General features: G+C 43.1%; 1 protein-coding gene across 2 annotated transcripts; it reads right to left on the bottom strand.

Annotated features, from left to right (window-relative positions):
• Positions 1–3,133: 3,133 nt before the first annotated feature.
• On the bottom strand, positions 3,134–12,556 carry LOC136627446 (acyl-coenzyme A amino acid N-acyltransferase 1-like). Of its 2 annotated transcripts, XM_066602556.1 has the most exons (5): positions 12,430–12,537; positions 8,060–8,201; positions 7,287–7,751; positions 5,037–5,239; positions 3,134–3,826 (listed from the first exon to the last, which is right to left on the bottom strand). In XM_066602556.1, exons 3-5 carry the CDS (start codon positions 7,747–7,749, stop codon positions 3,230–3,232), a joined length of 1,263 nt encoding a protein of 420 aa, XP_066458653.1. In that variant the 5' UTR covers positions 7,750–7,751; positions 8,060–8,201; positions 12,430–12,537; the 3' UTR covers positions 3,134–3,229. The 2 variants fall into 2 exon arrangements, with proteins under 2 accessions (XP_066458653.1, XP_066458650.1); XM_066602553.1 differs by lacking the exon at positions 8,060–8,201 and having other exon boundaries at positions 12,430–12,556.
• Positions 12,557–12,979: the final 423 nt, after the last annotated feature.

The following is a 12,979-nucleotide window of genomic DNA, read 5'->3' on the forward strand; positions in this document are numbered from 1 at the left end:
GATTTGTCTCTCGGTTACTATAGTAACACTGAAATTTCCTTCTTTTATATCTGAGGCTCCTGTTAGTTTTTTCTAAATGTCATTGTCAGTAGCTTCTCCTGGCCCAAGGTTCAGCACCTGTTTCCTGCCCCCATCCCCCTTTTTTTGTAGCCTAAACCAAATCAAACAGTAGTCCTAGGGGTCCATAACAGGATGGGCCATAATATTACTGGATACAGTAACCTTTTTTCTACGAGCTAACGGCCTGTTACACGGAACAATTGTCGTACAGATAAAGTGCGCAAAAGTAACCGGAAATTGTTCAGTGTGAACACAGCTAATGATTGAACGATTAACGATAATTTGTTCGCTTATCGTTCGTAATTCATTTTATAAAGACATTAAAATCATTGTTCGTTTGCAAGTCGTTTTGTGTAAAAGTCAATTGTTCTGTCGTTCGCAGCCCATTCCCACGTATTTCCAGACCCCCTAACAGACCAATGATGACTGAATGAGCGATGGCGAGAAAAACGTCATTTGAAAGAACGCAACTCGCTAGTCGTTCACTTGTTTCAATAATTAATTGCTCTTTGTATAAGGATCCTAAGGCCTCATGTCCACGGGGGAGGAGGAGGGGCCGATTCTGCACGCACGAGCCCGTAGCGGAATCCGACCCTGGCCACGGCCAAAGACACTGCTTACCCGTCCGGGTCTTCGATTTTCTTCACTGCAGATGTGTGCGGAAACGCCAGCCGCCGCACATGTGCAGTGGAGGATTATTTTTTACCTTAATTCCTGCTTTCCCGCGAAATCCGTGGCCTGTCCGCAATTCAATTGCAGACGGGCCGTGGGTCAGACGGCGTCCATTGACTTCAAGCTAGGGGATGTGATTTCCTGCTCTATTGTAAACAATGGACGATGTATTCCAACGTGGAAAGATAGGACATACAACGGTCAAATGAATAGTTCATATTCGTGCGAGATTTGTGCGCCACACAACGCACAAATCTCGCACGAGTTTCTCAGCCGTGAAACCAGTATTAGGGCTCACTTACACAGGTGTAAGTACCCCACATATTATGCGCAAATGTTACCCTTTTATATTGTAGATTTTGAATTTATGTATCATGTAAATATATTTTGCGCAGAAAGCAGTTGCTTTAAGTCCTTTTTTTAACCCCTTAGGCTGCCTGTCCATGGGTGACTGTTCATTGTGTTACCCGTGTCGATAATCCAACCGTGGGTAACGCAGTGAAGGCTTTCCATAGTGTTGCTATGGAAAGCGCAGCTGTGGCGTCCACAAGCGGAGAATGATAGCGAATCTCCGCTCGCGGGATATAAATCACGGTATGCCGTGATTTGCCACGATTCTCTGCAGTGAGCCTATCTGTCAACGCTCCCTCCTCGTCCCCCGCGACGGAATATCGCTGGCGATATTCCGCAACGGCCGTAGACAAGGGGCCTTAGTGACATTAATAATTTTAGCTTTAAGAACCAGTAAGTCATTTCCCTTTTTGTGTTCCAGCAGTTATAACTCTCTTATTTTTTCGTTATTGTGGTGGTATGAGCACTTGTGTTTTGTGGAACCAGTTTTCCTTTTTTTTAAACATATTTTGGGTACATATAATGTATTTAATAACTTTCAGTAATTTTTTGCTGGCGACCAATGGAAAAAAAGGCAATTTCACCACTGTTTTTTGAGATTTCTTCTTTAGGCGTTCAACGTGTGATATACATTTTGTATTCTTGTTTCGGGGGGGTGGGGGTGAGATGAACAGAAAATGGCTTGTGTCCCCGCTTGTCTTCTGCATCCTCCGCTGGCAGCACAAGGTGATCACTTATCTTGAGCGATCGTCTTGCGTTGTAAATGACACAACGATTATCGCTCAAAAGTCGCTTGAGCGACATCTTTTGAGCAATAATCGTTGTGTCTAAATGGGCCTTAAGCCATTATTATCTCAGACACAACTCAGCGGTCCTGACAGAGATTCAGTGAGCTAAAGGATCTGCGGTGACGTCACTGCTGTGGGAGGAGCCAAGCTGTGTTTGTCTTGTATGGGAATCCGGATACATGTAGTAGAGCTGTGTGTGTGTGATGTGTGGGGATCATAATGGATGTACCATGTAGCACAGCTGTGTGGCGAATTGCGCAACCAGAAACACTGGTACTATAATTTCCTAATAATTACTAATATTATCCCTGCTGTCCAGTGGTTACTTACCTGTCCAGATGTCTAAATACAATTCCTGTGCAGCAGGCAAAGCATGGTGGCAGGGTGATACCGCAACACATTTTTGGCTGCTAGGGCATGGTAGGGAACTTAAAAAAAAGACCTCCCTGCACTGTGGATATAGTTTTAAACTGTAAAAACTGGACTATTAGTCCTGTGTTCCTCCAGTGCAGCCGAGACCTCTCTGTGCTATATTTATTATAACTGCTGTGGAGTCTTGGCTACAACACTGTGGAGGAGAGTTGTGGCTGGGTGCATAATGGCTATCTTCAGGGACACATGGCCACGCTCCTGCTATGGTGCTAGTGTTGCCATTATTTGCTCTTACTGACCTGATCTTCTGGAATTCCCCTGCGGTACTCCTTTGACAGTAATGACGAGGTGAAGGACATCACTGCAACATAGTTGACTACTACTACCACTCATGATCCTGCTAATGTAGCCGCGCCTGCTCTCCTGCCCTATCCCTGCTGGACTTAGACTTCTTCTCTTTCTACCTCAGCTGACAGATTCACACCTCCACTCATTAGTGCCTGCCAGATGTGAGTAGTCTTCATGGCGGTCTGGGCCAAAGGAAATTGAACGTCTTCAATCAGAGCGGTACTGTAATCACTTATATGGTTTACAGAGTGCCCTTTGTAGATACTGGTATCTACCACTATATGGTGGAAATATTGGTCCTTTTAATAGTGTTTTTTGTCCACTAAATTGTATGAGGGTAGTATTCAACATTGTGTAACTTTTCATGACCACGTCCACAAATATAGTTGCTAACCGGACAGCTCTACTTTCATTGCATCAAACACTATAGCCTTGGCACTCTTATTTAGGAGCGACACCCCTGTCGTACAGGTCTCTGTGTTTGGAGACTCTTGATAGTAACATTCATTAAAAGTATTGTGAAGAGAAACATAACACCATCTATTTTCTTTTATTTCAGTATTTATACCACCGAAGCATCTGCATACTCAGTTATTTGGGGTTTCAGAAATACCCCCATATTACCAATACTAGGGGGATTATAATTTATGTTGCAAAGAACATGGTATAGAGCGGGTGAGAAAGTCAAGTGTTTCTCTCCAGCTCAGTTCCTGTGCTTTGCAGTGTGGCACAAGCTCTCCACCCCACAATACAGGCAGAGTAGAATTAGAATATTTTGCCACAGAGCATAAAGGGGAACCCGGTGGCTCAAGAAGATGTCCAGCTCCTGGGTAACGCCGTAAGTACACGTCCTTTTTACCATAACTTGCAGCTCTGGCTTTAGATATTTTGGCATATAATACACTGTCATAACACTTGTCATTTTCTCCCACCAATAACAGGATGGGACGTCTAGCTTTCTCAATAGGGAGTACAGAATCTTGGTTTTCTGGATCTCTTGGGTCTCCAAATACGTTGGAACAATCCATGATCCCAGAGTAGGTTAGTAGATTTTTTTCGGGCTGATAAGGAATTCCTCTTAGTTTGAGATCTCCATAGTAAAGAGTCTGTTCAGTTATGGCAGCAGTCCCATTGATGCAGACTGTACCCATAACTTGGGGCATGAAACATGCCATGGCCAAAGCTATTTCGGCCCCTTTACTGACCCCTACAACTCCTACTCCAGCTCTTGACACCTGAAAGAAAATTATGTCAATGAATAAAATTATAAAAAGGATCAAATTGTCCAATGTCTATCCAGCTCTACTTATAGCAGTATACACTGACATGCCAAAAGTCATGAGATAGCAGTATGGAGATATATTATGACCTGGCATTACCTCAGGTGTCATCTTCCAAGTACAGCTGAACACTGGGCAGCATACTTGTGGTAAGGAACGTGAATTATCGGAGTTTGAGCGAGGCATAATAGTAGGTGCCAGACAGATGTGACATTCCAATTCTGAAGTTAAGTGGGCATGTAAAATTCCTTGATCCACAGTTTTACATGTGTACCACAAAAACATCATAGAAGGCATTACCATGCAGTGGACAATGCAGTGGCCGCCCATGGGTGCTTAATGATCACAACTGGCGGTGCCTAGCTAGAATCGCAGAAGACCCCACTCGCATATGCTGCAGGTCAGGGCAGCTTTCTTTAGCTTCCATGGGATATGGGAGCAGAAGACCCACCAGAGTGCCTCTGTTAATACTACAACACCGGACATAGCACCTCATCTGGGCTCATGAGGTTGCTAACTGGACTCTAGAGAAATGGCAACGTGTGGCATGATACTGATTGTTTTCAGGGTTGATGGTAGGGCGTATGTGTAGCGCAAACCCAATGAAGCCATAAACCACAGTTGTTAACAAAGCACTGTGCAGGCTGGTGGTGGTTCCATACTGGTGTGGGGTGCATTCTCATGGCATAGGTTGGGTCTACTGGTCTTCCTAAAAACTTTATTGACTGGTGCCCACTATTGTTCACTGCTTGGTGACGCTTTGCAGCTCTTCTTGTTGTCCAGAATTGGTTTGAGGAGCTTTCTAGAGAGTTCCTATGAGTATGACCCCACATTTTCGCCCAATACAAGCAAATTTAAGTATTTATTGGATGTGCTGGAGAGGCCAATTTGTACCTGAGATCCTGCACCCACAAATACCACAGAGCTGTTGGTGGCTATTCAAACAGCTTGGCTTAACGTCCTTCCAGGCTTCTTCTGTCCACTTGATGCCACGTCAAGTTGCTGCACCTCATTGGGCTAGAGGGGGTCCTACATGATAGTTCCTGTCCCATAATTTTTGGCACATCAATGAACATTATATAATTATCATGATTATGATTGTTCAGCACGCAGATGAAGATTAAGCAAAATATGGACTCTACCAAAAAAAAAGGATTTAGCTTACCTTTGGATGATTAGTAAGAAAATTAGCAGCTTCTTCAAAGTATTTAAGATCAATATATTCCAGAGTTTTTGGAAGATCATCGTAAGCAAAGTAAGCCAGCGCAAGACTAGCAAATCCTCGACTGGCCAAGAGACTGCTTCGGAACTCTATAAGACCCCCGATACCACCAAATAGGTCTATAACCCCTGGAAAAGGACCTTCTCCTACAAAAAAAGGCAAATTATTCTTATATACGCAAACAAATTTGTTATGGAAATTTGCTGTCTGTCAGTACAAGTCTTGCCTTCATCAACCTTTGCACTTTGAGTCGTTTGCAATAGTTGCTTGTCTTGATACTTCCATAACATGTTAATAAGATTGAAAAAAAGACATAGGTCTGTCAAGTCCAGCCTGTAATCCTGCCATGTCAATCCAGAGGAAATAAAAACCCACTGTCATGGCTCTCCAGCCATGTTGGAGGATTGGGACCAGGGTGACATAGCGTCATTATCCCCAGCACATGTCCCATTTCGGCACTGGACGTCGACACTTCTATGCTGGTATGTGGATGGATTGGTCGGATGGTGATGTGCATCCCAGCCAGCCAATCAGTTTTAACTTGCACACATTTAATTTGGCTCCTCCTCACAGAGGACGCAGGTTATACTCTCTGTCTGATGGTGTTTCTGAACAAATCAGTGGCTTATTGTCAAGTCTTCTGTTCAGATAAGTCTATCTGGCATGTTAATTTATCTGGGGTATTGTTGGATCTTATTTCCTACTCATTTGAGGTTTATATATTTGTGTAACATCTTATGTTAGCCACATTTCCTGTCACCATCTAGGTAGAGTCAAAAATCGCTCCAGCTTCCTGATGTGGAATCGCCCTCATCAGGGTGAGAGCTTCACTTTTAGGTAGGATCTCCTTCTGTTAGTTAGCGTCAGATTTCTTGTTTTACCACTTTTGTATTTTCTTATACGCTATTTTGTAATATCTGCCTTTGTACCTGGCGTGTATATTCATCCTTTAAGGACACTAATTATTATTATTATGTCCGGCTGAGAGGTAACACCCACAAGGCAAATGCCGACTGCCTTAATTTAAGAGGAAATATTCTTTTCTGACTCCAGATCTGGCAATCAGAATAAATCCCTGGATCATCTCCCATCTCTAGAAATCTAGTACTTATAATATTATTATACTTAAGAAAGGCATCCAGGCCCATCTTGAACTTGTCTAATGACAGTCATCAAAACATCATGCGGCAAAGATTATCATAGTCTCACTGCTGTTACAGTAAAGAATCCTCCACTATGATGATGGTGAAACCTTGTTTCTCGTAGACATAGAGGATGTTCTCGGCTCATGGTTACAAGCCTACAGTAGGTGTAAAAAGATTCTATCATAGATCCATTCATATATTTGTATGTATTAATTAGCTTGCCGTTAAGCCATAATTTTTCCAAACTGAAATACCAGAAGTTTTTTTCAACTTTCTTTGCTACTGCAATCCATCTTTAAAAAGTTACTTTCAACATTCATTACTGATCCACAGCATTGTTGATAAATTCCTAATTGCTGGGGATCTGACTGTTGACACCCCCACTGATCACGAAAATGTCCAGTGTCCCCATTTTCTTCTCACTGCAACCCCACACTGAAAAGGATCTTCAATGGAGCGGCAGCTGAGCATGTGCACTGTCACTCTTTTTAACTCAGTGGGACTACAAGAAATCTCTGAGCGCTGTATTTGACTGATCTGTTGAGTTAATTGGAGCAGCAGCCCAAACACTTGACCTCTTGCATTCAAGCTGAGGAAAGAGGGATAGTGGACCCCTGTTCTCTTGATTGGTGGAGGTTCCAGAGGGCAGGTAATGAAGCATTTATCACCTAAAAATTTTAAAAGCCCAGTTAACCCATTTAATTGCCTTGGTCTCCATCCTCTGGAACCACTCTAGTTCATCTATGCACGTCTTATACAGAGGTACCCAAAATTGTACTCAATTGTGTCATCTTACCCTATATGTACTTACTATTTACTCATGAAACAGTGAATACGTTATATGAAATTCTTCAAAATTAAATAAATGTATTTCCTGACTGGACTACAATGAGATCTATGATATGCCGATGTTGCACCACCAACAGGTTGAAGAGATGCCTACATCATCACATTGGACTATTGGAATTCTGCAGTAGTATCCAAACCAACTGTTATGATCTCGTTGGTCACAGATATTTTAGTCTAGAAACAACACTCAATTATTTACCTGGAGGAAGGAATAATGTTCCTCTGATTCGGCCTTCTTTGATCTGCAATCTCTGAACACCAGGAGACACGTACCATCTTTCGACACTTGTAGTGGCAGCAGGAGGATTTTCAGGAAAGGGATTAAATTCCAAATTAGAGTAGACTTCCAGGTGGATGTGAAAAGGACTTCCCATCACGTCTCGTTTTATAACACGTAGAAAAGGGGTAGATGGCTTTAATGCCCAGAACAGTCCCATTGGACACACTCCATGGAAGTCTCCACCAGTTGCTGGTGTATGCTCCAGATCAACTTTTCCCTCCGTGTCACTAACATAGAAGGCTCGAGAATGAAAGAGCTTTCCTTTTTCATCCTTTAACCAAGCTCTCAAGGTTATTACTTGCTCTGGCTGAAGACCCCAAACTTTGATTTTTACATTTTCATCTGCAAGACAGCTCTCCGGGGAGACTTTTATGTTGATCATATCTGAATTGGTGGAAGAGTATTAAAGTGAGAATGAAGTTAGTTTGGACAACAGCTTTTTATACAATTGATATCCATAAGTATATAAGGGTTGGTATGGTTGTACTGGGTTTTTTTGTGTAATGTGTTGGGTCAGGATGGATGTAGTAGAGCTGTGTGTATGATGTTTGGCGATCATAATAGATGTGCCATGTAGCACAACAAAGTTAGGGCTCTTAGAAGGGGAGGATAAAAATAACAAAATGAGAATACAACTAAGCCGATATTATCTCAGAAGACACAACTCAGCAGTTCTGACAGAACACACTGACCTACTGCCACCACAGAGATCTGGTCGGCTAAAGGACCTGCGGTGACGTCACTGCTGTGGGAGGAGCCATTCTGCAGTTTGGTATAAAGTACTGTATGTGGGTTCTTCGCATGCTCCGCCCCCTGCTGACGTAATCGCAGGCCCTATAGGATATATAAAACACAGAGCCTGACTAACAAGAACAACACAGTTAGGGGAATAACACAGGTGAAAAGGGGAGGACAAAAATAACAAAATGACAATACAAATAAGATGCTATTATCTCAGACACAACTCAGCGGTCCTGATGGGAGACACTGACCTACTGTTACCACAGAGATCTGGTGAGCTAAAGGACCTGCGGTGACACACTGCTGTGGGGGGAGTCAAGCTGTGTTTGTCTTGTGTGGGGATCAAGATGGATGTAGTAGAGTGGTGTGTGTGATTTCTTGGGGTTCACAATGGATGTACCATGAAGCAGAGCTGTGTGTGTGTGAATCAGGATGTAGCAGAGCTGTGTGTGAGATGTGTGGGGATCATAATGGATGTACTATGTAGCAGAGCTGTGTGTGTGAGAGTGAATCAGGATGTAGCAGAGCTGTTTGTGTGATATGTGGAGTCAGGATGGATGTAGTAGAACTGTGTGTCATGTGCTGTGTGTGATGTGTGGGGTCAGAATGGATGTACTAGAGCTGTGTGTGTAATGTGCTGTATGTGTGGGAATCAGGATGGGTGTAGTAGAGCTGTGTGTGTGATGTGTGGGGATCATAATGGATGTACCATGTAGTAGAGCTGTGTGTGTGAATCAGGATGTAGCAAAGCTGTGTGTGTCATGTGCTGTGTGTGTGGGGTGTTGGGTCAGGATGGATGTAGTAGAACTGTGTGTCATGTGCTGTGTGTGATGTGTGGGGTCCGAATGGATGTACTAGAGCTGTGTGTGTAATGTGCTGTATGTGTGGGAATCAGGATGGGTGTAGTAGAGCTGTGTGTGTGATGTGTGGGGATCATAATGGATGTACCATGTAGTAGAGCTGTGTGTGTGAATCAGGATGTAGCAAAGCTGTGTGTGTCATGTGCTGTGTGTGTGGGGTGTGGGGTCAGGATGGATGTAGTCGAACTGTGTGTCATGTGCTGTGTGTGATGTGTGGGGTCAGAATGGATGTACTAGAGCTGTGTGTGTAATGTGCTGTATGTGTGGGAATCAGGATGGGTGTAGTAGAGCTGTGTGTGTGATGTGTGGGGATCATAATGGATGTACCATGTAGTAGAGCTGTGTGTGTGAATCAGGATGTAGCAAAGCTGTGTGTGTCATGTGCTGTGTGTGTGGGGTGTGGGGTCAGGATGGATGTAGTAGAACTGTGTGTCATGTGCTGTGTGTGATGTGTGGGGTCAGAATGGATGTAGTAGAGCTGTGTGTGCAATGTGCTGTATGTGTGGGAATCAGGATGAATGTAGTAGAGCTGTGTGTGATGTGTGGGGATCATAATGGATGTACCATGTAGCAGAGCTGTGTGTGAATTGTGCTGTGTGTGTAATGTGTGGGAATCAGGATGGATATAGTAGAGCTGTGTGATGTGTGAAGTCAGGATGGATGTAGCAAAGCTGTGTGTGTGATGTTCTGTGTGTGTAATGTGTTGGGTCATGATGGATGTAGTAGAGCTGTGTGTGTCATGTGTGAGGATCATAATGGATGTGCCATGTTGCAGAGCTGTGTGTGAGTGAATCAGGATCTAGCAGAGCTGTTTGTGTGATGCGTGGAGTCAGGATGGATGTAGCAGAGCTGTGTGTGTCATGTGTGGGGTCAGGATGGATGTAGTAGAGCTGTGTGTGATGTGTGGGGCTCATAATGGATGTACCATGTAGCAGAACTGTGTGTGTGAATCATGATGTAGCAGAGCTGTGTGTGATGTGTGGGGTCAGGATGGATGTAGTAGAGCTGTGTGTGTGATGTGTGGGGTCAGGATGGATGTAGTAGAGCTGTGTGTGATGTGTGGGGATCATAATGGATGTACCAAATAGCAAAGCTGAATGTGTAATGCGCTGTGTGTGTAATATGTGGGGTCAGGATGGATGTAGTAGAGCTGTGTGTGTGATGTGTGGGGATCATAATGGATGTGCCATGTAGCACAGCTGTGTGATGCATTGGTTCTATAATTTCCTAATAATTACTAGTAAATTCATATAATGGACACTAGATGGATAACCAGTGCCAGTTACATGGCAGCTCCAGATTTCAATAGTTAAATGGGATGCTTTTGATTCTGATTGCCCAGGTGCTCTCTATATCCAGAGTAGAAGATAGAAACAACAACAGATGGCATCACTGCTCCCTCGAGACACAACAAGATACTGCATCAAAACAGCAGGAGACTCCATCTATACCAACGCTTAAAGCTTTAATTCAGGCTTGGATTTTGCTATTACAAAACTCCACATCTGATATAATTGAAAATCTATCCATTTATCAATCAATTGAGTCCTTTGAAATACATATTCCCAACTTAAAGGGGTTGTGCCATGTTTGAAAGTTATCCCATATCCACAGAATAGAGGACAACTTTCAGATCGGTAGTGGTCCAACCACTGGGAGCTCCACTGATCTCGAAAACGGTGCTTCGGTGAATCTAGACGTACATGCTGCTCCATTCATGGGTCATTCCACTCACATCAATGGGACCACTGGAGAGAGTCGGATACAAGCACTCTCTGTCAGTTCCATAAACTGATCATTTATACTAAAAACCATAGATTCAATATTTTCAGTGTTAATGAGATTACAAAATTTACATCTTGCTCTTATCTTTTCTTTTTTGAAGTATAGCAGAAGATAATTTTGGATGTGTACTGTCTTCATCCAACCTTACCTGGTGCACGGATCATCCATGTCTGCTTTTGGCCACCTATACTATACCACTATGGTATAGTATAGGTGGTCATGATTGTTTTGTGCATTGGACGGTGAGGAAATTATGTACTGTCATATGTTCTATCCAGCTGTCTGATGAAGAGGCCTGTGTACCTCGAAACAATTCACCTGCTGGTTCTAAATAAAGTACTGCTCTTTGATTCACATCATCAGCTTCACTCCTTTTTAACCCCTTAGTAACATGGCTATTTCAAAAGCCATAACTGTTTCATTTTTCCATTGACATGGCCATAGCAGGGCCTTAACTTTGTGTGAGAAGCTATAATTTTTATTGATACTGTTCTTTGGGCACTTACTATTTTTCTTCCCCCTTTCTTTACGTATCTTATGTATTATGACTAATAAGACCCATTGAAAATATGGCGAGACCCAAAACAACCATATCACAGGAATATGGTAACAATAAGGTAACGTGTCCAACAAGTAACGTGGCCACACAAATGTCATCAACCAACAACAAAAATAGTGCACAAAAATGCTGTATTAAAACATTATTTTATTGAAAACATATTCAAATCTAAAATCTAAAAAGATGAGTCACCATAGGAAAAACACTGAGGCCGTCGGCGTGGAATCGGCAGCAAAATAGAGCATGCTGTAATTTTTCCTCCGCACGTCGGATATGCAACTCGTATCCTAGAGTGAGCACAAAAAACGATTTAACATGCTTTTCAATGTCCGTATTTGTCCAGATCCTCCATTGGGATTCCGATCGCAGATTCTGCAATTGGGTTTTCCCCCGTGTTAAGCCGGCCTGAGTCACGGTGAAGAATCCCAGGACTAATACATCAATATAGAACCCACAAGATCTCATGTAAAGAATATCAATTACAGTGCAAGTTAAAAAACACAGATGCAATCAGTAATACACCCACCCTGATTTTTGTGCATCCCATAGAATTCTATGGGGTCCTTTGGGGTGCAAATACGCAGAAAAATACAGCAGGTCCTATTTTTTTGCATGCATATGAAAATAAATAGTTAATACGCACGAACCCATTGGCATCAATGGGTTCTATTGTCTGCATATTGCACGCACAAATATGTCTATCTGAAGGAGCCTTCAGGCTGCATTCATATCTGCATCGGGGCTTTAGTTTTTTTCTGCTCCACTATGGTAGCAGGAAAGGGGAATCCTCTGGCCGAACGGATCTGATTTATGACAGAACTGAACAGCACCAAACGAACCACCATAACAAAGCAGGAAAACCCCTGAACCACTCCGAAAACCGAGCAGAGAGACGGAAATCCTGATCTGATCCCTAACGCAGGTGTGGAAGCACCCCACTCATCCTGTGCTGGGGAAAGCGGATTGGACAGTGCCCATTGCTGCTGCATTCAGTCTCTACAGGACTGACACAGAAGTTGGCCGAGCGCGGTACTGGGCTAGCTCCAATTTAATAATCCAAAAGTAACAAGTATGTAACTTGATCACAAAGCAAATGTGTAAAACAAATTCCATATACCTGCACAGAAATAAGGAATCGCCTCTGTCTTCCTTGTGATACGCAGTCAAAGATCTGAGTCTGAAGATCCGTCTCTGGGTTAGTCTGCACGGATCTGTGCTGCAGGGAGGAGTCACGGGGAACCGCCTTGTGAAATCCGGGGTTTAGGTAATCTGAGGACGCTGATTTATACAGATAATGTTTCCCTATTAACTTTTTCAGAGTTTTCTAGGAATGGGTTAATTTGTAATCCGTAGTTGGCAAAGTGTCTAGACAGTGTGCCAGCAAACAACTGTGTCTCTAATCCTATTGGGGTGTATATATTATACATCATTAACCTCTTAGTGACTATTTTTTTACATTAAAGGGAACCCGTCACCTCCCCACAGCACTATACACTAAGTTATGGTGCTGTTAGGGGACGTGACAGGGAGATGGGTGATGTATTTTGTAAGCTCCTTTAAAGATTGCGTAGCGTAGCACTGGAAGATCTGACTCTTTTCAGAGTTTCGTACTCTTCCAAAAACTTGAATAGCAGAGCGCGTGCATGGGACTATGAAAAGAGTCAGAT

Source organism: Eleutherodactylus coqui, chromosome 5 (assembly GCF_035609145.1).
Source record: "Eleutherodactylus coqui strain aEleCoq1 chromosome 5, aEleCoq1.hap1, whole genome shotgun sequence".
Classification (NCBI taxonomy): domain Eukaryota; kingdom Metazoa; phylum Chordata; class Amphibia; order Anura; family Eleutherodactylidae; genus Eleutherodactylus; species Eleutherodactylus coqui.